The sequence below is a fragment of the Mangifera indica genome, chromosome 5 (assembly GCF_011075055.1).
Source record: "Mangifera indica cultivar Alphonso chromosome 5, CATAS_Mindica_2.1, whole genome shotgun sequence".
Taxonomy (NCBI): domain Eukaryota; kingdom Viridiplantae; phylum Streptophyta; class Magnoliopsida; order Sapindales; family Anacardiaceae; genus Mangifera; species Mangifera indica.
In genome coordinates this window covers 1-27,134 of record NC_058141.1, presented here as the reverse complement: position 1 = coordinate 27,134, position 27,134 = coordinate 1, and the positions used below count along the sequence as shown (strand labels likewise).

General features: G+C 34.7%; 1 protein-coding gene and 1 pseudogene across 5 annotated transcripts; both read right to left on the bottom strand.

Annotated features, from left to right (window-relative positions):
• Nucleotides 1–3,884: 3,884 nt before the first annotated feature.
• LOC123216789 (katanin p80 WD40 repeat-containing subunit B1 homolog KTN80.4-like) lies at nucleotides 3,885–19,844 on the bottom strand. 5 transcript variants are annotated; one of them, XM_044637358.1, is made up of 21 exons: nucleotides 19,702–19,844; nucleotides 19,305–19,448; nucleotides 11,783–11,888; nucleotides 11,545–11,672; nucleotides 11,286–11,416; nucleotides 10,969–11,086; nucleotides 10,614–10,840; nucleotides 10,385–10,487; nucleotides 9,718–9,788; nucleotides 9,539–9,613; nucleotides 9,290–9,433; nucleotides 8,948–9,179; nucleotides 8,251–8,781; nucleotides 7,683–7,757; nucleotides 7,477–7,598; nucleotides 6,235–6,369; nucleotides 5,471–5,545; nucleotides 5,258–5,370; nucleotides 4,682–4,798; nucleotides 4,516–4,584; nucleotides 3,885–4,396 (listed from the first exon to the last, which is right to left on the bottom strand). In XM_044637358.1, exons 4-21 carry the CDS (start codon nucleotides 11,570–11,572, stop codon nucleotides 4,333–4,335), a joined length of 2,430 nt encoding a protein of 809 aa, XP_044493293.1. In that variant the 5' UTR covers nucleotides 11,573–11,672; nucleotides 11,783–11,888; nucleotides 19,305–19,448; nucleotides 19,702–19,844; the 3' UTR covers nucleotides 3,885–4,332. The 5 variants fall into 5 exon arrangements, with proteins under 5 accessions (XP_044493293.1, XP_044493294.1, XP_044493296.1 ...); XM_044637359.1 differs by having other exon boundaries at nucleotides 11,783–11,876; XM_044637361.1 differs by lacking the exons at nucleotides 19,305–19,448; nucleotides 19,702–19,844 and having other exon boundaries at nucleotides 11,306–11,416; nucleotides 11,783–12,172.
• Nucleotides 15,435–18,218, bottom strand: LOC123216790 (annotated as a pseudogene).
• Nucleotides 19,845–27,134: the final 7,290 nt, after the last annotated feature.

The following is a 27,134-nucleotide window of genomic DNA, read 5'->3' as shown; positions in this document are numbered from 1 at the left end:
TTTTAAATTTTATTTCAGTTTTTTTATTGTTGTTATTCTTGGATATCTCAACATGTGCTTTTCAAATTTTAGTTTGATTTTTTAATTTTTGTCATTTCAGTTATTTCAAATCTACATTCCTCCTCATCCTCTTCGACTCCCCCCTCCCCTCCCCTAGATAGGAGATAGAGTATCTCTGATGATGCCACCTATTGGTAGTCTTCAAACACCTGAGGAACTTATTCGACTATTTTAATTATCAATCCTGCAATGACAAATTTTTTTGAAAAAATTAAACATTTATAAAAAAAAAAAAATCTACAATAACTATTTATTGATATATATGCCACCTTTAATTTCCCAAAATGTCTTTACTTATTTCTAACATATCATTTAAAACGATCTAAAAATATTTAATATTAAAATACCTTTGTATTTTTTTGATATTTCATTTAACTCTCTATAATTATCTAATATTTCATTTAATACCCTCACATGTTGTTTTGTATGAAAATGCATCTATTTATTTTAACATATCATTTATGTTATTTTGTATGAAAATGCATCTATCTACTCTTAATATATTATTTAAAACTATTTTACTACGTTTAATATTTAAATATTTCCCATATTTTCTAACATTTCATTTAACCACATATAATTATATAACATTTCATTGAATATCTTCACATGTTGTCTAGTATGAAAATACATCTATCTACTTTTAACATATTATTTAAAACCAGTTTACAATGTTTAATATCAAAATACTCTCATATTTTTCTAACATTTTATTTAACCCCTTATAATTATATAATATTTCATTTAACACCCTCACATGTTGTCTTGTATGAAAATACATCTTTCTACTTCTAACATGTCATTTAAAACTGTCTTACAATGTTTAATATTAAAATACTCCCATATTTTTTGAACATTTCATTTAACCCTCCATTAATATCTAATATTTCATTTAACACTCTCACATGTTGTCTTGTATGGAAATGCATATATCTACTCTTAATATATCATTTAAAATCGTCTTACAATGTTTAATATCAAAATACCACTTATATTTTTCTAATATTTCATTTAACCCTATAAATATCTAACATTTTATTTAACACACTTATATGTTGTCTTGTATCAAAATGCATCTACCTATTCCTAACATTTCATTTAAAACCTTCTTACGATATTTAATATCAAAATACCTCCCATTTTTCTAACATTTTTTTAACCCTCTATAAATATTTAATATTTTATTTAACACTCTTATATGTTGTCTTGTATCAAAATACATTTATCTATTCTTAACATTTCATTTAAAACCTTCTTACGATGTTTAATATCAAAATACCCCCCATTTTTCTAACATTTTTTTAACCCCATATAAATAATTAATATTTTATTTAACACTCTTAGATGTTGTCTTGTATCAAAATACATATATCTATTCCTAACATTTTATTTAAAACCTTCTTACAATGTCTAATATCAAAATACCTCACATTTTTCTAACATTTCATTTAACCCCCTATAAATATCTAACATTTTATTTTGTATCAAAATACATCTATCTATTTCTAACATTTTATTTAAAACCTTCTTACAATGTTTAATATCAAAATACCCTCATATTTTTCTAATATTTCATTTTATTTAAATCCCTCATATATTGTGTAATATCAAAATGCCCTCCATATTTTTTTAACATTTCATTTAACTCCTAAATTATTACCAAATATCCAAATGCCCCCTTTACATAACATACGAACTAGATTTAACAAATAAAATTAAGTTTTGAGTTAAGATTAGTATAAAAACTTTTTTCTCATGAATTGATTTTGTTCGATTTAAATTCAGAAATACGAACTTCTTCTTTCGGAAAGAACCCCTAGTAATTGATATTGAGTAAAAATAAGAGTGAGAGTGATTATTTGAGTAATATTAGAAATGTATGTAATGAGAGTGAGAGTGAGATGATCTATATAGATATGGTGAAGGGTACTTTAAGTATTTTAAAAAATATTTAGGATATTTTTGCTTCATAAGGGGTAAAATGGGTAATTAATTTAATTTCTCTTTAAATTATAATCTTATTGTTAATATATATATATTTTCAATATTCTTTATGTTTTTTATAATTTTAATTGAAAACAAACAATATTGGTCATAAGCATCAAATTATAATAAAATTAAAATTATTCTAATAATATTTAATATATAAAATCAAGATGATAATCAAATTATTCATATATTATATATTACATCACTGTTATTAACAGAAGATTACATAATAGGCCGAGCTAATGGGTCGGGCTGGCCTGAGGCCCATATATTAATGAGCCTTCGGGTCGGGTCAACCCATTGATATATGAAGGCTCAAAGCCCAACCCATATAATAATAGACTTTAATTGGGTCGTGTTGGGCGTTAATCAAGCCAGACGTTAATCAGGCACGTTGACCCATTCAAATAATATTTAAAAAATAATAATTAAAATTTTTAAATATAAATTATTTTCAATTATTAAAACTGAGAACAATATCTCAAACATTTCATTTATAATCCCTCATTTGCGGTGAAGGAATATTGCGATTATATGATAAAAAATATTATAAGTTTATAATATAGTACAAATAAATTGATTTACATATAGTATAAATTACAAACATAAATAATAAATATATATATATATATATATATATATATATATATATATATATATATATATATATATATATATATACACACACACACACACACACACACACACACACACACAATCTATCTCCTCATTTTTAACATCCAAATCTTTGAATTCTTTTGACATTGGATTCATTTGTAATATTTTGTAATGATAAAAAGAAATGAAAATAAAATTATAAATACAAAGAATTATTATTTGTAAATATAAATAATTTTCAAAAGATAGTTCATGAAAAAAATGAGATTGAAAATATAATGAAAGAATTGAGATTGAAAAAAATTGAAATCGATGAAGAATTGAATTGGTTTATATGAAGAAAAATAAATAAATAAATTAATTAAAAAAAAGTTAAAGGCTTCTATGTTTGTGCCGTCTTATTTTTTTAACTTTTATTTTTTAGATAATAACAAACTGGGTCAAACCAATCCATGGACTTAATATTAAAACTCATGACCCGGTTTGAAAGACCCATGGGCTAGACTCGATACGTTACAATACCAAACTGAGCTTCATTGTGTTGGACTTTAAATTCGTACTTCAGACCAGACCTCCATTTGACTTTGCCCAATTGATGTGTCTAACCTCAAATCAAATGCCCTCTAATTAGTTTGTGACTTTTTTCTTGTGTAATACCCCTAAGCAAGTTTTACATCAATAAAATACAGAGCAATAATAGATATATATATATATATATATATATATATATATATATATATATATATATATATATATATAGACTTTCCACGTCATCAAAGGTAATAAAATAAAACTGATTAAATAAAATATAATCTTCTAACATGTGCAGACAGGTTGCATAGTTAAAAAAAAAAACCGTTGAATCCTGTGACTTTAGGTGATTATAACACCTTTACAATGGGTATGTATGGTTATCATTTGGGAACATTATCTTATCAATAGATTCTGTTTTGCACTTCCAACTTCTCTTCCGATTTGACATTTGAAGTATATTTGAATTATGGTATTTGATTAATGATGATAAAGTATACTTTACGGGGTTTGATCAATGTTTAAAATCGGATTTCTAAATAAATGAATCGAGCGTATATCCCTCAAATTATAAGGATCTTTGCCTTGCCTTTGAAACATCCAGTATTTTCACTCGGAGAAAAGTTCCAAATCATCGTATTAGGTGCCAAACTCACCAGCCAAAAGGCGCAAATATGACACCGTGCTCAATATAACCTCAGCTTGCTATGTTTCAAGATTTGATTAGGTTGAGAGTCCATGTGTTAGGAGTTTGTATATGCACGTTGAAAACAATAATTAGATTTAAAAAAAAAAAAAAAGACACACACACACACACAAACAAAAGGTACATCTGGATGAGCTACCGATTGGGTTAGAAGGAAATATAATGTGGACGGCCTTGCAGGTTCAGAGTTGATAGTTGCTAACTGTGCAGAAACCAGCAGCAGGTTCTATTTACCTCCTTTTCCAGTTAATTTAGTGGCCAATGCAATGCCTCCAGTTAGCAATGTACATTGAGGACCCAGGGCAAGGAAAGAAATCAAATAATGCTTTCTTGCACCAACAAATTTCAATTCCATAGCAACTTAACAAATTAATCCATGCAAACTTGAAACTGGCTGCAGCCTGCATTTAAGCCCACCACGATTTCACTCATGAAACTTCTTGGAGTGCCAAACTCAATTCTTGAGCAGATTTTGCGACAGAACCCCCTCTTCTACAGGGAAAAAAAGGAATGAAAAAACAACAACAAAAACATAGAATGACATCTCCAGCATTATTCATTGAAATATCCAACAAAGAGAAACCATAAATAAGAATGATTGTATTACTAACCTGGTCAGAGTCGGCAAGCAGCACTTGACTTTTTCCAGCTCTACAAAGCAGAGGTTGCAGCGTTCCATCCTACAAATCCAAGTGAGCATTAGATTGTCATACCATTTAATAAACTATTCTCCCATCTATAACTGAACAAAGAAATTCAAGACAAAATTGGACAAACCTTTGCTCAGCCTCAATATCAACCCCCACAGATGCTGATGCTGACAATGTTGAATAGATCATTGAACCAAATATTCTAACAAGCTTAAGCAGCATGTCCAGAGAGATACTTAAATGCCTAAATATGGACAAACTGTTAAACCGCTGATACCTCAACCCGCAAAATTAATAAATGTGATAATATTGCATTTAAAAATCAAGCAGGTTGTCCCAAGCAAAGGAAAATAAAAATTCTGACCTCCTCTCCATCAGTTTTTAGGTTCAGAAAAAGATCTACAAATTTATAAGCATACAAAGGAAACTAAGAAGTTCTTACTTGACGCAAAGGTATTTGCACAAGTAATAGAAGAGTTTTTATGAAGAATTCCTGGCTTGTGTTGGAATCCACAAAGGACTGAAAATTTTTTACTGAAACATGATTTATAACTTCTCACTTCTACAAATTCATAAGTTCTCACTTAAAAAAAAGAAATTACTCACGGATTGGGAAAAGATACATAGCAAAAACACTTCTGGATCTGCAAAAGTGGGATTCACTATTGGATACTAAAACAAGAAAATATCACAATCTTCTTACCTATCCATGTCACTTTCAAGAAGACCTGACAGAAGAGGAAGAAGACAAGTGCAAATATCCAACGTCACTATGTCAATTTTCTCAGTTACAATGCTTATTACATCAGCAAGGACCTGCAATTTAAATGGCACCGGAAACAGGGCAACTAAATATTTGTTTCAACATCTGATCTTTTGAAATGGAAGAACATTTTATTGAAAAACAAGCTCTTACAGCATGATCGGCCATCTTTTGCATAGCACTTATGGCCCCCTTGAAATCGTTCCTTTCCCAATATCTAGAAACAGCCTACACATGGTCAAGCAAAGAATCAGCAACTTTTAATATTAACAAATGTCATACAATAATACCCAAACCAAGAAGGCTGCAGCTAAGATTAAACAAGCTAAGGAATATTTGAGAGTATGAATTGGAGAGGTTCTAAGATATAGATTCTATAATGTAAACAAGGGAGAAATAGAAAGGCCAGAACCAAAGAATTACATAGCGGAAATTTAGATAGAAATTTAACTAGCTTGGTTGACTTAGAATTTGCTAATAAAATATCCATTGAAAGAATATTTTGATTTAACAATTGATACTTAGTAAAAAAGAGTAAAGCTGTTTAGACAAAACCAAATAAGTAGAGGATATATTTATCAGAATATGTGAAACTCAACAAATAGTAATTGAACAAAACACCAGAGTAGGAAACCAAGAGCTAGCAAAACAACTAAAATGTTTGAAAAATATTATAAGGATCTCAAAACACCTATTTCTTATTCAACGTCTAGAGCAAGAAGCTTAATAAACAGTCTAATTCAATAAAAGGTCAGATGAATAACATTCTCCAAGATGATGTCTCCTGAATTGAGAAAGATTTAAAATCATACTATAGTTTTTCAAGTGTCAAATGAGAGTAACTTCCCTAACATTCATGCTTCAGAAGAACCAAAGAGTTTCTTGGTATCTAGTAGGATAACTCTGTAGAAGAATACCTGTAACTTAGCCAAACGTGATTGCATGCAGCTGACAAACTGATCATGTGTTTCCATTACATCTGCAGTAGCATCCTCATCACTAGCATAAACCATTTCTTTTTTGACAGCTGGAGTATATCCTCTCGGTTTAAGCTTTATAACATTAAGTGACAAAATAGCATAAATTAGCACACAGCAAGAAAGTTAAAGTAAAAAATGAAAACTTGAAAACACAAAGACATTTGTTGAACGAGAGAAATATTTAAGGGTCATTCAATTACAGTTTTCATCTAAACATACACCATAAAATGCAAATCTGTAAAATTTTTAAACCTATGGGGAAACATGCTGTTAATAATCAATGAAGGCAACCATAACTTCACTCTCACTTCACTTAAAAGGTACAATAACCTCGTTCAAACTAGGCTGAAATGAAAATTTTAGAAGGATTTCTCAAGATTGTCCATATATTTATTATACATACACAAAGAACATCTTTATAACACAACATTGACCAGAGGTAAAAATTATCAGTAGCTTCAAACAAAATGCGAAAGATAATACATGCGATTTTGAGTAAGTAGATCCGGTCGGCCTATGGCTCCACATGATGGTGACAGTCTTTGTATCACCAGCTCAGTTCCAAAGGCAGCCTCTCAGCTCCAAATCCCCAAACTTTATACACATTAGACTAAATTGATAAATATTAGTTCATCAAAAAAGAAAAAAGGTACTAATTCACTATTCCATCAGATTCTTTATTAAAGGAGCCAAACTCAGAAAAGATTGTATGGAAACAACATATAAGCTATATTTAAAAAGTCGAAGTTCCTTTGCTTCACTATTCCATCTAAAATTGTGAAGCAAGCCATTTAGGGTAGTTCAATTACACTATTGGGGATGTTGTGGAGATGAGGCTTTCCTTCTCTTTGATTTATAGTATGATAAATTGTTTCTTGCGATTTATGACTAATGCTAAAACTTGTAGGGAATTGGCTTTCTTCTGGCTGTTAGTTTGATATACAAAGCAAGGAACAGGGCCCCACTTCCTTCAATGAGAGCTTCACGTTCAAAATTACTGAATAGATATACAAATTTACAGGAAGAAAGATGAAATGAGACTAATAACATAATATCTTTGAAAAAAATATTTCTTACTTCTGAAAATGTTCATTGACAATGGTAAGGAAAATATATAATGCCATAGTCAGCTCTTACAACTACAGTTAGTGTCCAATCCAAAATAAAATTTGTTCATACCACATTGAACTGAGGCATGCTTCCAGTAGATACTGTTCCCTGGGAAATACTAGAAGTCTGTCTCTCATAATGAGGAGATCTTCCTCTTTTCTCCCAATTTATGACAAGTGGACGCATTCTTCCTAAATTTGTTTTCAGAATGTAAGAAAAGTTAGACACTAACAGATTGCTTATAACCATAAACAATGAATTAGGCACATCTATACCTCTTTTTTGACTTTCCATAGGAAAAGCATCTCTAGTTGATTTATTGCCCAAACTGTCATCGTGCAAACAGTCATCTGAAATGCACGTTTAGAGCTTTAAAGTTTAAAGTTCAACATGTCATTGCCAAGTGATCAACGTATAAAAACTATATATAGACTAAAACATTCTCAAAAAGAGGTTATCAAATATAGAAAATCTAAACACATGAACTGAAATTCAAGCAACACAAGTAACGGCAAAAAAGCTAAAGATATTGATAAAAAAAATTATAGTAATTCGGACGACATTTAAACTGCAAAGGCATCTGTCTAAAACCATATTAAATGGGCATTAAGACTCAGAAACTTTATAGCAACTATCAAGACTGGTGACCTAGACATATATTTGAGATATTGCAGTATATGTTGTGTTCTAGTCTATGTGCATACCAAAAGATGAAGCTAAGCACATGCAAGAAGATAAAGAAAATTCACAACACCTTCATAAGCGAACTACCAACAAACATCAAGACCAAAATAAAATTTAAATTGAATGAGAAAAGAATATTTTGAAGGTATGCATACATACATCTATTATCCTGGTTGCTAGCAGGAGACTCTGACATTGGCATTGATTCACTCTGACCAGATACTACAAACCTATCATCCTTCATGTTCCTTTCAGCAGCAGATACTCCCTGGACTGAGCCTTTAACTGCAGGGAAGGTATTCCGATCTGCAACACTACCAAATTCAGAAGCCTTAGAACCTGTGATTTCAGAGAGAACATGGACAGTTGGCCGGTCAACCTCATCTCCACCATTTGGAAACTTCCGGAAATCAGCTGTCTTAGATTGCAAAGAAAACGGCATTGTTCTTCCAACAATGTCAACTTCTTTTCTGGATTCAGCTGATTGCTCAAACCTAGTATTTGTTCTGGGGACAATAACAGGTACAATATCTGACTTGTTCAAGACTGAAACGTTGGATGTTGAATTGACTTTTGTAGAGTTCCTCTTTGAAACTGTTGCACTAGGAGCTGATACAGAACTGGTCACACTTGTCTTTGGAGCTGTATTTAAATTGACCTTTTGAGGGGTACCAGGAACACCTCCTGTGGCTTCAACCAGGATAGAGAACCAAGAATCAGAAGCATATGTCACACTATAGACAAAAAATGGAAGTTTATACCAAGAAATATGAAGAAATAATGAAGGGGATAAAAAAAAAAACAGAATAGAATGGAATATCAAGCTAAAATGACAGTAAATTTTAACACAACATACATGACAAAATTTTTGCCTCCTTAGCAGGATCTGAATTTTGAGAAACAGATAACCTTCCAATAGATTTTGTTTCCTTCATCAAGGGATCTGAATTTTGTGAAACAGATAACCTTCCCAAACTAGCCTTACCAATGTTCTCATTTTGTACCGACAAATTCCCACCTGAACTAGATTTACATTCTGAAAGGCAATTTGATTGGGTAACACTGCCAACAGCATATGGCTCTATGCGCTGTGTGTGAGATAAAACAACACAACACAGTAGTTTAAAATGTGATCAGTTACAACCGCACTAGAAAACAAATAAAAGCATTATCAAGAGTAAACAAAAATAAGTAATACCGAGATGTCTACAACCCACACTCCCACACAACTTTGATTATACGAGCAGCCAAGGAGTTTTCCCTCATGTACATTAAGATCTGACAATCTTGACCATCCCACATCCACAGCGTCATGACATCTAATTGGTTCCCAGGAGAAAACCTGCATTGAGATAGAAATTAAAAAGAAAATCAAAAGCATCTTCAGACGACTTACCTAGCATACGATGTGCGTAGAAAAATGGATGAAACTATAAATACGACTTACCTTCAGACTCTCATGCAATCCACAGAGTAAGGTCCTCCCATCGGGATTAAAGGTCAAACAGCGCACTCCAGTGGTCTGCAGTAAAGAAGGAAATTTACACAGACATTTTCGTTTTATCTTATTGATGTGGGAATCCACAAAAATTCAAAAAACGATAACTCAATAAGGCATAAAATTACCTCAGGGCCAGCTGAACCAATCAGTTCAAAAGTTTCAAGGTCCCAAAATTTCACAGTCCTATCAGCTGAACCTGAACAAAAGCAATACCAAAATATCTCATAAATCATGAAACCAAATTTTGGCAACAACTGAGATGATGTTCTTAAACCTAAGATCAACTCATGCTCTCTTTACTAAAAATTTTGCACAAATGACAGAATCAACATCAATGCATAACCAGAATGACAATGTTTAACAGGAAACAAAAGTAAAAAACTGGAAAATTAGAAAATTCACATATTATTTCCCGTAATTTTAAAGAAAGAATATGGAGGAGCCAAGCGTGAGGTGTTGAATTTACCCAACTATAATATTCATTTAGGCTAACTCTGCATCAAGCAATAACTTATGGCAACACCTATGCAAATATACCATATATAGTTTGGAGCTGTATATTCACTTAGTAATTATCTCTACAAGTACTTTCGATAGGAAGGAGGAGAATTGATGGGGAAAGCACCCAGGAACAAACATATACATTATCTCTCAATTGTGACTCTATAATTACCAAATAATATTATAAGAGTAATAAATAGGCCAGATATTAAATTGCAGAACTAGTCAAACTGTAGACAAATTATACTTGCAGTACAAAATTATTTATAACAAATGAGAAATATAACTAACCTGTTGCCAGCAGAAATTCATGAGGATGAAAATCAATGCACTGAACCTGACCTTCATGACATTTGAAGTCATGCAACAGCTTTCCCGCAGTGAGATCCCACAGCTGTTTAGATTGTGTACAAAAGTCAGCCACAAAATTTATTTATGCGCAAATGCTTTTATCTTTATCATATAACTGTGGATACATAAATTCCAAATGCACCTGAACTACAAGGAAAGAAATTCTAACCTTCACAGTATTGTCTTCTCCTCCAGATACAACCCAACGACCATCTGGAGTAAATCTAATGGCATTCACCCCTCTGGTATGGCCCTTATATGTGTGGATACATCCCTTCTTTCTGATATCCCATATCTTAAGATTTGTGTCAAGAGAGCCAGACGCAAAGAATTCCCCAAATGGATGGAAGTCCACAGATATGCAGTTGGATCTGTGACCAGTAAGTGTGCGGACAACTACGAAAATAATAATAATAATAATATGATGCAACAGAATAAAGTATAATCAATATAGATATAATTTTTTTAATGAAGTTGAAAGCATCATTTTTTTTGCAAAGCATAAACAAAATTAAGAAGCTTACTCTTTGCCTCCTCTAAATCCCAAAGCTTGATTGTACCACTAGCTGCTCCAGCAGCCACTAAAACTTCTGAAGAATCAAAGCTTACAGAATCGATTCCACTAGAATGTCCAGACAGACTCTGGATAATAGAAAGGAAATGATAGTTTAGCCAAATGGCATTCACCACGTTATTTGGTTTTTCAGTATGTGTACTTATTACCATTAATAAAACCATCAAGTATAGCCCTCAGTACAATAAAAGGTTGAAAAGGAACTTTTCTTTTGTGTGCGTGTTCTGTGAGACATAAAACAAGATGAAATAAAGAAAGATAACTGACCAGAATGGCATTGGGTTTACCGATGGCCCAGAGATTGACCTTGTGATCTTCACCTCCAGTGACCAAAACCCTCGATGACTTCCTTCCAATCTTGAGACAATTGACTGTAGAAGCATGTGCTACAAATTCCTCTAAAAAAATAGTGTTCTAGTCAAGGGAACCAAACTCATTAGCATATAAACAACAATGACAACAAATTAAAGATTAAAAGAGAAGAGATCTGAAGGAGCAAGGTGTATTTAAAACCCTAGAAGGATACGTAGCTTGTAAGCGCGTTTGGTAGTCATTTTGAATGGAACAGCGGAAAAAACCCTATTAATGCGCCTGACATTCAATTCCAAAATCAAATCTGAAGAAAATTATGCTGTGTTAATCTTCCTCGTATCACTGAAAAATCACAAAAGATGAAAACTGAGAGATCAGAACGAAGAAAAAATACATAAATAAAGAAATTGCTAAAAAAACAGAAAAAGAGTGAAGGACACAGTTTAGCATACCAGTAGCTGAGAGTTAGGTTGAATGGGAAGGCAATGGCGGTGATTACGGCGGGTGAGTACAGCAGTAGTAGTATGTCATAAGCATCCAAAAAATCTAACAAAGAAACTAAAATGCAGGTAAGGAAATTGGTGTTTGTATTATTTCAAAGAAAAATGGGTTGAAAATTAAATGACGGAATATTTATTAGAAGAAGAGGGGTGCGTGACAGAGAAGAAGTGAGGAGACTTCAACGAAACAATGTGCAACTCAATTCAAACTAAACTCAACAAATTAAATTAATCCGGAGGAGAGAAGAGGAGGGGGGAAAATCAAGGTAATTAATAAAATACGAAAGACAAAAATATTTGAAATTATATTTGGGTAAACAATGGATTGTGCATTTGTGATTGAGATAGATGGCCCATGGTGAAAACTACCGACCCTCTTCCTTGAAGTTGGACGGTAAGAAACTTAGACCTCCCGCTTGTCCGGGTCCGGGTCTGGGTCCGGCCCAAGTTAAAGCTCCCTCCCACTCCAACTAAAAATTGAATCACCTTACCTTTTTCTTCATATCTTATTTATCTAGCTTTCTTTTTCTATAATCATTCCTTCTTTCTGTTACTTTTAATTTTTATTTTAAGGGTTGAACCGCGTGGCTCTCTATTCACGTTATCTTTCTTTCTTTCTCCCTATTTTTTTCATGTTATCTTTCTCTTTTTTCTTTTTTTTTTTACTATTCAATCTCATGTTCAGATTTAATTAAATTGATTAAAAATATCGTTAAGGATAATCAACGAAATGAATTATATTACTAATAAGATAAATTATATAATAGATAAGAGAGATTTGAGATTGAATTTGTTTTAAAACAAACCAAATATCAAATTAAATCGAATTAATTGTTTTAAATCGAACCTGATTACAAAAAATGATTACAGTAGAAACAAAGACATCATGAGATGCGAACACACTATTAGCCACTAGCTTAAAACAGGAGATTCATGTTATCTTATGCCACTATTAGAATCTTGTTTTATGTGGCTAACATCAAACACAAAATTCTACATTTCATCAACAACAGGTCAACAATCAATCATATCATTAACTCATTTGTCCTCTCTCACCTATTTACATAAAATCTTTTTCTCTTTCACCACTAACGCCTATGCCAATCCTTTCCTTTTTAGTGAAACATCCAACTCGATTTCAATCAAATTCTCATTCCATACTCTTTGCTTTATATTTGTATTGTGCCTAGACGAATAAATTGATTAGATGCCTATATAGCAAGAAATCTATGACCAATCTCTCTTTACCAAACCTGCAAAAAATATAAATTTGAAGAAACGTAACACCAACACGAAATGTATGATCAGAAATGTAATTTTCCATTTCAAATTCGACAATGTGTTTTTCATTTCTAATACTCCTCACGCTGAGTTGCTTTGGATCATATTATGACTGCTAAGGACATTGAAACTTTCATCTACAACCACAACTTGGGCTTTGCCAAGTCAATGTTGACAATTTCTTACATCAACTGCAGGAGACAATGACTACATCCACAATAGACCTTGCGGGAGGTTCGTAAAAATATTAAAATCGTTCAGGTTATATTAAATCTAATTTCTTTCTTCATGTCTTAAGTAGATAAAAGAATACAAACTTCCTTGGGTCTAACTTTCAACGCTTGGCGACACCAAATCATTATAGCGGTCAAAACTATGTTATAAGCATCCACCCAAACTTATCTTGACAATATAAGATCTATATCAAGACCAAATTATGCAGCTTTGAAGTAAAATGCAGCACAAATTGAACTCTCCATTGATTTTAGAATATGTAACTCTTGTTCTATTTTCTGAAATCACGGCATACACAGGAATCACGCAAAAAAGAAAAAATAAGGTAAGATGAGGAAGAACAACATTAGGTTACAATCAAATCTATTAGCACAAATTAGACAGGAGATTATCACCCATCCATTCTTCTTATGTTAGCCAGTGAAACAAAGCACTTGTAATGATAACGGTTATTAGGATTAATTAAATATCTACTATATATTAGTATTCCTCTGCCTCTGCTACATGACTCAGTTCTGCCATTAAGTTATTAAAACTATAGAGACTATACAGTGATCTGACAATGATCCAACAATGATCTGAAGAGCCATATTGCCTCACACAATAACTTATATCATAGCAGGTTAACTGCTTGCTTCTCCTTAACTTTAGGAATTCATAGTGCTATTGACATTTGACAAGGAAGAAGCTTCAGAGTGTGTGCAGTGGCTGCAATACCATCAAAATAAGAAACACAATCACAAAGATACAGGACTTGTAATTCAACCGAAGCCTTTCAAAATAAATAAGCAAGCATTAAAGCCCATATCATTATTAGAGTTTTTCCACACCCTTTGAGATAAAAAAATTTCAATTAGAAACATTACAACCAAAATTCATTCAGTAAAGCTTTCTTATTTCTAAAAGCCAGTCTTATAAGAAATCTAGCAGATCAGGATAAAAAAAGCAAGAAATAATTTATTATATTTGATTTTCATCATGTACAACTTATTTTGCACACAATGTACAGTACTGTACCGATGGCATTAAGCCAAGCATAGCAACAGAGGCCAAAAATCACTCAATCCTTTCAGACAATCTAATGTTAATTTTAAGCTGACTTAAAGAGATCTCATTTCAGATCTCATAATTAATGCAAACTAAAGTATATGATTCAGACACCAACACGAAAGATCCTAACATAAGAACTATGCAGAACACAAAGGAGAATAAATAGTTAATCAAGTGTAATTATTTTAATATGATATTCGATCTTGAATCTCCATACAAGTTTTTGGTACTTCAGTAAGTTGATAACATCATTTCTACTACCTACATTTCCTCACTAAATCAGGCTTCCAAAATAATCTCAGTAAGAAGTTTAGGAGTAAAAATTAGAGAAAAATCAATTCTAATCTTGGAATTTCTTTCACCAATCTGATGTGTGGTTAAGATTTAGTCAAACAAGAAAAAACACTTAAAATGAAAAAATATGGTAAATTCATTAAGCTCCCTGCAACTCAACAGTGATGGCAACAGAGTGAAGAACATCTTTACTTAAAAGAAGCCTCATATCCAAATCCACAAAGATCACATCAATTTCCTATTCTCACAAAGATCAATGCCACACACTGTAAACTGTGTAATTTGCCATATTCAACCAGAAGCTTCTCAACTCTATTTCTTTGATTCATATTGTAACATGGACCTAATGTAAATTCCAAACTTGTATATTTGCATTATGCTTGCTTTCAATTATGATGACTAGATTGAATGTCTGTCAAGTACATGCTTCACAAGGGATCACGCATTTTCCTGGTTAAAATCTACGTTAATGATGCTAAGTTATTCAAGGCAAAAAAGATGTTCTCATCATCACCAACGGAGAACATGCCTATTTTTCTAACTGTATCCACGGTTTGAAGATATTCTCTGATTTCTAATGATCCACGTATGATAGCCTGGAGCTCACTGACACAATTTCCCTAATTTTGCTGAACTCGGCAACAGAATTTGGGATGCTTATGGTGAATAGTGAGTTGTATAAGAAAATAGTATTAGTAACAACCCAGACTAGAAGAAAAGCCTTAGTTCAGCTTCATTCCCAAAATAAATAAATAAATAAATAAATAAATAAACCAGATACTAGTCTTATAACAGAACATAGCCGCAAGTGAAAATAAGGATAATTATAAAAATAATTAGCACAACATGCGAATCGATGTGAAATTCGTACAAACTAGTAACAATTATCGTTGGTTGTTACCAGAGAACTAATAAAATATGGATAAATAATTAATCAAGGTAATCGAACTCATCTTCCTTGAGATGGGCAAAGAACTTGACAGATCCACGACCTTCAACTTGTGAAACAAACTCGACCTTATAAGGCAGATTGGCGGAGATTTTCTTTCCTTTAAAAACGACAATGTATTGCTTGAGCACACCTTCCATACCAATGAGATCAACCTTGGGAACCCTAGGGACATGGTACACTTTCAAAGGAACTTTGACTCAAACTTTTGCACCAATCTTAGCTTCGTGTTCAGATGGATTGGTCTCAAGTCTTAGGGATGGCGGTAAATTGTTGGGTTTAACAGCCACTTGGCAACAGATCATCCGCCCTTTTCTTCTCTTGCTATTCTCATTATTGTCGCGAACGGAGAAGGAAGAAACTGCAACACATGAGGAGAAACATGATGAATTTGAAAAAAGAGGGCGATTTATTAGCGAAGATGTCGCTGATGATAGAGCCAGGTTTGTACCACTCATCTTGTTTAACTCTTCTCTTTAATCAATCTTTCTACTCTTCTCTCAATTTTCAATTCACTCTCAACCTCAACCTCTCAGCCTTAGCTAACACTACATTGACATGACTCTTTTCTATGCAGTGTATACCATATTCATATTTCTTGCCTATCCTACACGTGTCGCATATCCTGGAAACCATCACAATATTTTAAAAGATGATAATGGTTTATGTCTATATATTACATTTAATCTAATACATGAGAAATGTGAGGTGGAAGATTCAACTTGTCACTGTCTACTCCAAGTTTTTCTGATAACAGTTGGTAACAAAGAACAGCTAACGTAGGTTAATGAATTGTAGATTACAATGAACTGTTATTTTAAGTACACGTTGAGAAAGAATTTACCCTCCGAACCAATTCGATGATGAATACAAGACAAGTAGAAATTAAAAATTTAAGGAAAAAATATAACTAATTTCATTACATTGAACAGATCACACTCGGAAGCCAACGAGGGGGAACAATGTATCAGAGAAAGTAACATATTATAGTGATAATTTAAAAAAAAAATAAACAGCAAAGGAAATCTGGATAACCGAACAAAAAATTTATAGGAACCTCAACTGTGTAAAGGCACAATGCAGGAGTAACAGAGAAAAATATTTAACAAGCAATTTTCTTCTTTCTTCTGGTGGTGAAACAACACATATATCCACAAAATTTGTCAAAGAGAATTCAAATCAAAGGCTCATTTTCATTTCTTCTGGCACAATCACAAACACTTTTCCTAGTTATGTGTGATGGTTAAAAGAGTGACCAATAAGTCTGCACTGCTCTGGAAGCAAAGAAGAGATGATTTGTCCATTGAGTGGAAAAAGCTCACCATTAATACCACAACTTTTGTGGGTATGCTTTCCAACCTTAATTTTCACTGATTTAACTTGTGTTTGATCAAAAGTTAAGTTAGTTTATGCCAATACAACTAAATACACTTACTAATCAGTATAGAATTTTGTAGCATAATTGCATCATTCAGGTCCTCGCCTATGACTTAAGCTGCTGTTTATGCAATTAAATGGACTCAATTACTGTTGGATGGGTACTTCATGCCTAATGGAATATCTTTAATATTAAAAGGTCAGAGGTTTTAGTTCAAACCTCCTTTGCTACACAAGTAGAAGCCCTTCTCTCAAATATTGAAAGCATCATCAGAGCCAAAGCTCATACCTTCACATATTCAACATATGGCAATGAAAGATGTCGGCCTAATCGCAACAACAAGAAAAATCTCATCAACCGAAACCGCCCACTTCCATGAACTAAGAGCATATCCATGGTATCGTCATCATGCTCTGCTTTTGGTGCTACCAACTAGGAACTCTGCATAGTTCTGCATGCATGGTTGCAAACTAAGATGCCAAGAAATTGACCTTTAGTAACAATCCATTTATCTTCATGCCTAGGCATGACTTCCTTCTTTGCACCAGCTTCTACATCAGCCAAAGGTCTAGGTAATTCAATTGGATTTTCCACAACCCAATTAGGCTTTGTATCCCACTTGGGTTCAGCATCCCAAATTGGACCTGGATCAGATAGTGTTGAAGATATATCTTCTCTATCGTTGGTTGCAGTATTCCCCTAAGAGCATCTAGAGGGACCATGTGTGATGGTCAAACCAGTCCACCCCTTGTCTGTCTAAGACTTTAACCTTGTCCTTGGCCAATTTGGAGTTTTAGATAGTGGTATCTGAGGATGAATAACTTCTGGCTCTGTTGTTACATTGGTCCTCCCTAAAGACAGGCATTTTGCTTTCGGATCCAGGCCACGGACATACTCTGATGGTTAAGTGTTAGCATGAGTGCTACTACATGTTGTATCTGAATCTCCAACAGACATTCGACTAATGGTCATTATAGAATCAATACTTGATAAACTAGAGGCTCTGGGCATGCCATCTTTTGATTTCCTCATAATGTCTGTGTACAGGTCTAACATGTCACTATTTCACGTTCTGTTGAGTGTCTCCCTTCCATATCCTCTTTTGATGCAGGAAGATATTCCACTTCATAGTTGTACTTTGGCAGACATAAGAACTTGAGAAATCCAGCAACAAAATACCGCAGAGGGCCAAAGCGTTTTTGTTATTTCTCCGAAAGTTCCAGCACTGCAATAAATAAGTTATGAACAAATCTAAATGCATTTCAAACTGGTGAAAAAGAAATGTTTCAAACATATACCCTTTTCCAATTAAAGCAATACTCAGAAGTCATTCAGAAGGAGTAACAAAAATTTATGATGATAACAACATTTTCATATATGTAGGCTGCAAAACAGTAATGCAATTACTAACAAATGACACTAAAACTCATGCCTATATTGGAGACAAATAATTACTGTTATATATGAATACAATATCGGCTTTTTTTTTTCAGTTTCAGAACACTCAAATGTGCATTGGGGTACCAAGGAATATCATACATAAGCAAGTGCAAAATGAGCGTGTTGATTCAAAATATACCAAAGCTTACTTTGGCTTTACCAATTCAGGCCAATATCATTTAAAGTTCAAATTATCATATTGCTAGGAAAAGTATGTCCTTACTTCTGTCATGAACTGGATTGAAATGAAAACTCACGAGAACCTGGCAATGAATGGTAGAACTTATGAATCTCAAGCCCACAGATTAAATTATGAGCATTGTTGAGAAGTTAATTTATCAGGAATTTAATACATTAATCAGTGGTTTTATTAAGCCCAAGTCCATTAACATATTAAACCCTTTATCTAAAATATGCCCTATTATCAATATTAAGAAGGCTTAAATATCTAAATCAATCCTCAAAAAGTGGTCAGCTGTTGCCTCACTCCTGCCTCTTCCTAGACCACCAACAATAAAAATAAACCAGTTCAATAACTTGCAGGCCACATGGCTAACATTTGCCTAGAAAGATCATACGTGAAGCATGCAATTTATGCACATCTCAAACTTCAAGGCCTTCGCCTCGACTTTTTTCCTAAACTTTACCACAAAGCATTAGTCAACATAAGCATTCAAAAAACATAGAAGAAAATCAACAAACCAAATCACCAAGCTTATATAAGTTCTCCTTGAATACAGAACGAGCACCTAGGACACTAATTCATCACACACAAAATCATAATAATAATAAAAATAATAAAATGAAATAAAGATTTAAAAAGAACTAATCACAGGTTTATGACTTACCATCACTGACAAAACCATAATACGAGACTGTCATCCCATAGTGGATAACACCAGTATGAATCCACTCAACAACAAAAACATCTGTGGCAGTAAGACCACCTTGAAACCAACAACATTTCACTTGTGAGCATCTAATAGCCTAATCTGCATTGGAAGGAACACCGAAGCAAATAGCATAAAAGAAAAATAATAAAAATAAAAAGGTCCCATTACATATCTGAAAAAAGAAAATCATTTTCAATTGGAAAAATCTGAAATGAGTATATAACAAATATAAGGTTGCATATGGTTTTCAGTGCATAACATCATAACCAAAGACGGCTGTTAAAAGGTACGAATTATAACAGTATCAACAATGAATATTAAGAAATTATGGAAAATGTATAATGAATTTTACCTTCATAATAGCTATGGTAGTAGAAATTGGATCTCTAACTCCCAAAACTGTCCAAACTAATGAATTGTAAGAACCAACAGGAATGATTCCAATTGGTATAGAAATGCCTTCTTTCTAGTTGTTTCGACTAAGTGAACCATTTAGAACCTGCACGGAAAGAAGGGGATCTTATTTTAAGACAGTTCGAACTTGTACATTATATTTTAATGTTCTTACCCAGTCACAGCTAAGGACCATAAGATCATAAAACCAAAGTTAGCAACTAACCTACAAATAACTTAGAAAATATTCTTATGGTTCCTAAATGTCCACAAAACTAAAAGCTACACATGAGATAAGTGAATTAGAGGTTTGAGAGAAAGAGAGAAAGTTGTTTGAATATTAATCCCTTCGGTAGATTAGGTAAACATTGTATTCAACCTAAAATCATTGTCCTAAACAATCATACTCTACCCAAAAAGACAAAAAAGCATAGTTGACCACCTAGACACTTATTTTTGTCTTTACAATTACATGCACAAAATGTTCCAAATCTTGGTCAATTAAAGCTTGAAATAAATGAAACTTTGTACCATTTTGAAGACTAAACCATGAGGCAAAACTTCATTTGTGAGTTGGTTAATTCTAGAAAGAATACTGGTATTCACAACCTCAATAAAGAATCACTCCTCTCTATATTCAGAGGAAAAGTGTTTGTATCAATCAAGCCTTTATTGAAGATCATATAACTAACTAGGCACCAGATGAAATTATGCATTCAATAATCAGTCTCTTGGCTAAACAGTAAAAGTAATTCCAATTATAATTACACAGATGTCCATGTACACAAAGTACAAGCGAAAAAATCATGACATCCTTTCTTAGATATTCTAAATCAGATTATACTATCCTCTAAGACTCTTAAAGCCTTGTAACTAAGGAACACAGTAATATGTGAGCAGATAGAAGAGGCAGTGAGTTCTTTGCACAAAAGAACATAATCGAGATCAAGGTATCTTATTGTGTAAAAGAATAACATGTTCTTTCACATCCCAATAATCAATTAATCATGCATAAACAATTAAAAAGCTAGATGGAAATAGTACATAAAATATTCCCACTTGCCACAAGAGGCAAGAAATGTTGTTTCAAAAGTTTGTCAACCAATTTTCCAGTTAAACAACTTTTTAAAATAAATAAATTTGTTCAAAATCCTACATATCTCTCAATCTATGAAGCAGTTAAAAGTTGGCTTCTCCTTGCCTCTAAATCCTACATCTCTCTCAATCTAGGGTTTAGGGTCTCAATAAGGGTTTAGGGTTTAAGGGTTTTTAAGGTTTAGGGTGTAGGATTTTGGGTTCAGGGTTTAGGATTTTAAGGTTTAGAGTTTTAGGGTTTAGGGTTTAGGGTTTAGAGTTTAGGGTATAGGGAAGAAGGGTTTAGGGGAGGGAAAACGCTTTCAACTTGGTCTGAACTGTACTCCGTTGATCGGTGATTCATGTCGATTGTTGGAGGCCATGCATCGACGCCACTGTTCCATCCATCTTTGGTGTTGATTTTCACTGTTTTTTCTCTCCTGTTTGGTCGACTTTTCTCTTTGTTTTTGCCTTGAACAATTTGTGTTCTGTTGCTTGCATATTGTTGCGCCTCCACTACTCTCTGCTGCATTTCCACTACTCACCGTCGTCACTTCGTCGCATTTGAACCTCATCACCTGCATCATTTCTCCCTCCATCGTCTCAATCCAGCAAGCCATAACGTCTTTTTTTGCTACCTTTTTCACAGGTTATGGGTTTTTCTTTCGATGGAATTTATGATTTGAAATCTAGAATTGAAGCTTAAATTGTGTTACTGAAACTTTAAAGTTGATTGATCTGCTGTGCTATTTGGATTTTAATTTGGGATCCTGGTTAATTAACGCGATCTAAAGCTGGCTCTATGAAGTCATGCGCAGCTGGTGTTTGACGGTTTGCTTAAATGAAGAGGGCATAAAGTGTTTACTGTTGCTTGTGAAAATTTTCGCTTTAGCAGTATTCTGCCACTGTCCAGCCGCATTGGTCCACACCTCAATCACTTTACCACACCTCCATCCTGCCCATAGCCAACTGACACAAAATCACACCAGTAGCCACATTCCACTCCTCTGCTACACCTGCCATAATCCAATACGCCAACTATCAATTGAAACAATTTTCTTACAATTTCTAGTAGCCATTTTGACCTTAAGCACTCACTTGCTAGCCTCTCCATTCCACAGCCTACTGAACATAGTTTTCACACCACCTAAAATCATACAATCCTAGCCATCACATTTTTCTTAGCCTCACCGCAGCCTGCCACATCTTCCTGCCAATTCAGCTCTACCACAAACTGCATTTTCCTGCCAACTCACTCTCCACCAAAGTTTGCTGCATTGCCTTTTCACGCCTCCTACTACTAGGAGAACCCAACCTCCCAACGTCACTTTAGCCACCAATTTTAGCCACCTTTTTCACAACTTTCTCCACTCCTTAATTCCTCATGTCAGACCCACAACCATCATCCTCCAAATTAACCAAACATTCCACTACTCTCTCCACCAAAAATGTGCCTACACCCCCTACCCAAACAGCTGTTGCTCCTACCACCAAAACACCTCGTCAACTACCTCAAGACCTATCTTGGGCTGATAAAATTCGGGTTTTAAGCTTGACGTCCCATTTTTCCTTTGACCAGGTGGAATGTGTTATTAAGGGAGAGGAATCCAATCTAATGATAGATGATGATGTTATTAATGAGAGTGCCACTCAATAGACTAAATGTATAATTGGCTTCTTCCTGGGATATGTTATGCCATACCAAGCTGTGAAATCAATTGCTATACGAGCATGGAAACTATATGGCCTAGAGCATGTTATGTTCTCAAACGGGTTTTTAGTATTCAGATTCAGAGATAAGGATGAAGTTCACAGAGTACTTGAGGAAGACCTTTGGATGTTTGGAGGAAAGCACATAGTTTTACCGCAATGGCATGCATATGCATCCTTTGACATGAATAGGATTTCTAAGCTACCAGTGTGGGTTCGTTTACATGAAGTGCCTCTTCCATTATAGACTCAAAAAGGATTAGGTATGGTTTCAAGCATGGTAGGCCGACCACTTTCATGTGACAGACGGACATATGAATGCACTCATCTCTCTTATGCTCGAGTTTGTGTTGAAATTGACGCAAAAAAGCCTCTATTGCACAATTTCAGTATAACATGTAGCTTATCCCCAAACCTTATTCATGTTAGGGTGGAATACGAGTGAAAGCCGAAGAGGTGTGACAAATGTGGAGTCTTTGGCCACAATTGCCAACCTAAGAAGAATGTGCAGACAGGGAAATCCACAGGGGACTCAATTGAGGATATGGTCCATGCTCTAACTCCATACTCAGCTAAAGAAAAAGGGAAAGCTGTTGTCACAACAATGAAGGCGATTAAAGAGATGGCCAACACATCTACAAGATTGGCTCAGGATTCAGAGACAATTGTAGATGAGGTTATGACATCCCTTACAACAGGTCCAAATAAGGGGACAGACCCTTGGAAAGGTGATGTGGGACCCTTTGTTATGGTTATGGTGGCAGAACAAGATCAAGACACCTCTTCAGACTCTGATTCAGACCCTGACACTTCAAAAGCTATCGAGGAGCAAGAACGTATTACAGATATTAGGGAATGCATGTTGAATAAATCAGCACCCTTGCCTAATTCTCCTAATTGCTTCGCTTCAGCTTGTTGGACAGTAGTATGGACCTTTTTACTACCTTTCATGCATCTGATATCGGTTCAAAAACTGTTACTCCTCTACCAGCTGTACCCCATGCAATTGGCCTTCGGGTTCAACGATAATTTGACTTGGTTGCTTTATTCCACTTCCATATGATAGGGAGTTGAAATATTAGAGGCCTAAATGGCCAAACAAAGTAGAGAGCAGTGAGGAGTTGGATTAATAATTTCTCTTTGGGTTTGGTAGGTCTGCTGGAGACTAAAGTTGAGTATGTGCACCTGGATTCTGTTGTGTTTATGATATGCCTTTCTTGGAGATATTTGTCTAATGCCACAAAATCTAAGGCATGTCGTGTGTTGGTTTGTTGGGATCCTTCTTTGTACAACATTAGTAGCATTAAGAATTCCTTTCAGGAGATCACTTGTGGGGTAACTAGACTTTTTGATGGCCTTATTTTCACTGTCACTTTTGTTTATAATTCTTCTGATCCAGGTAACCGGTGACAGCTATGGGATTCGATCCGAGGCCATTCTCAGACATTGAACTCCTCATTATGGCTTGTCATAGGGGATTTCAATGCCATTCTTCGATCTTCTGATAGAGTTGGAGGTGATACATGATGGTAATCATATATGGATGATTTTGGGCAATGTATTTATGATGTTGAGCTTGTTCAGGTTCCTTATAAGGGTTTGAGGTATACTTGGCATAATGGTCAACAGAGAGATGGTATTATTCTCAAAAAGCTTGATCGGGTTTTTTGTTGTTCTTCTTGGGTTTTGACTTGGCCAAATTTAGAATCAGAGTTTTGACCAGGGATGTTTCAGATCATAGTGCTATGATGGTTTTGTTTGGGCCTCTTCAAGCTAAGACTCCTACCTTTTTTAAATTTCTAAACTTTTGGGTTGATCATGTTAATTTTCAGGAGACTGTTCAGAGAGTGTGAGAGGCACCTATAAAGGGTAATTCCATGTTCTGCCTTACCAAAAAATTATAGAAATTGAAGGGTGAATTGAATTCTCTTCATATTAGAGATTCTAGCCACATATCATTTAGGGTGAGGGAAGCAAAGGAGAAATGGGCTGAGGCACAGGAAAAACTTGGCCAGCACCCGATGTTTATTGAGCATATTGATTTGGAGAGGGATCTTGCAAAGCAATACTATTCTCTTTGCAAGGATGATGAGGCCTTTTCAAGCAGAGATCTAGGATTCAATGGCTGAAACTAGGGGATCAAAATACAAAATTCTTCCATAAATCACTGATCCACAGGCAGGTCAGGAACAGGGTTAGGAGTTTATGGGATGGCAATGAAGTCATCATTTTTGATTAGTGGGAGCTTGGTAATTTGACAGTACAATACTACAAAGACTTACTTACCGCCCCACCCGAGCACCTATTGGCGATGTTTCCAAATGTTTTTCTTGACATGTTTCTGAGCACATGCATGATAGTTTGATTATGCCAGTAACTGACATGGAGATCAATGATTCTTTATTCTCTATTCCCGATGATAAGTCACCTAGACCGGATGACTTCATTTCCTTATCTTTTAAACTGTCCTGGGACATTATTGGTGTTGATTTTAGAGTAGTAGTGCGATATTTTTTTGCTACCAGTAGGCTGCCTAGATGTGTTAATGACACGTGAATTGCTTTGGTCCCTAAGGTGGAGAGTCCTAGGCACATAGGTGACTTCAGAGTGATATCCTGCTACAATGTGTTGTACAAATGTATTTCCAAGGTGATAGCAAACCGGTTTAAGAGTGTGTTACTTGACATCATTGGGAGCTCTCAGTCAGCTTTTGTTCTAGGGAGATAGATTACTGATAATATTCTACTAACTCATGAGCTTATGCATAATTACCATATCAGAGGGTCCCCAGCTCGATGTGCACTTAAGGTAGACATCCGTAAGACATTTGATACTGTCAGCTGGGACTTCATCCTCTTAGCATTACGAGCAGTGGGCATTCATGATATGATGGTTTAGTGGATTGAGACATACATGACAACGCTTCATTTCTCGGTAGCTTTGAATGGAGATCTACATGGCTTCTTCTCTTCTTCCAGGGGAGTGAGACAGGGGGATCCTCTATCACCATATCTATTTGTGCTGGCTGTGGAGGGGTTAAATGGTATTTTACAAAAGGCCTCCCAGGTTCTCGGTTTTCAGTACCATTGGAGATGCCATCAGACATATATCACTCACCTTTGTTTTACTGATAATCTAATGGTATTTTGTCATATAGATGCCTTCTCTATAGGGGTTATCAATTATTCTCTAAATGAGTTTGCTAGGGTGTCTAGTCTAGTTACTAATTCAGAGAAGAGTCATTTATTTTTGTCTTGTGTTACTGAGTAAGCACGAATACAGATTTAGGCTATTTTGAGGTTTTAGTTGGGTGACCTTCCAATTCGGTATCTGGGGGTACCACTGGTTACTACTCATCTTTGACATTCTGACTGTCAGCCATTGATTGAGAGGATTCTTGCTAGGATCAGACTCTGGACTTCTACCTCTCTTACATATGCTGGACACTTGTAGTTGATTAAATCAGTCTTATTTTCTATACAGGTTTATTGGTCTTCCATGTTCATCCTTCCTTTAGCTACTGTAAGGAAGATTGAGGGTATCTTACGATGGTTTTTGTGGAGTGGCACCTCGCTTTTGCACTTAGGAGCAAAGGTGGCTTGGGCATCTGTTTGTTACCCGCTGAGTAAGGAGGTTTTAGGGATTAAGAGGTGCAAGGACTGGAATAAGGCGACAGTGTTGAAACATGTTTGACGGCTTTTGATTGATCTTTCTTTCATTTGGTCTTTTTGGGTTCACAAGGTCTTTCTCAGAGGTCACTCATTTTGGCATGTCAGAGTTCCTTCAAGGGTTTCTTAGGCTTAGAGGAAGATTCTTATGAGTAGAGATTGATGTGAGGGTTTTTTTGTTAGTTGCATTAGTGATGGTTGGGACACTTCCCTCTAGCTTGATTATTGGCTTTCATAAGGTCGGATATATGATCTTTTCTCTTTTCGGGTCTTGTCAACCACAAGTCTTACTTAGGATGCTAAGGTTTGTAATATCATTCGTGATGCCATATGGGTATTTCCTTAAAGCTATTCGGAGCTCCAGCAGGTTTGGGATTCTATCCGTTTCTTCCCATGCATTGGGATTTCTGATCACCTTGTCTGGAAAGGTCACTTATCTGGTAGGTTTTCCATTGATTCTTCTTGGGATCTGATACAACCCCGATGAGATGTTAATTCTATCCATCATTTGCTCTAGTTTTCGGGCCACATTCCATAACATTCTTTTATTTTATGGCTTGCCACTTTTAGTTGCCTTTGTACCATGGATCGCCTTCAACATTATGGAATAATACACTTTATAGTTTGTATCTTATGTGGGTCAGCTATTGAGACTCATGACCACCTTTTCTTCAGTTGTGATTTCTCTACTTACGTTTGGAGGGAAATCAAAATTATGACTTTTCAGGCTTGGTCGAGCTTCTCATGGGCCCCTTTTGTTCATTGAGCTTCCTTACACCTTAGGTGGAGGAAGGACTTTGGGCATCTTATTTTACGGTTATCCTTGTTAGCTACAGTTTATTTCTTTTGGTATGAGAGGAATAATCGGGTGTTCAATCAAACTAGTAGGCACTGCAGAGTGATTGTTCGGGACATTTGTGATGTTGTTTGTGCCAAGATC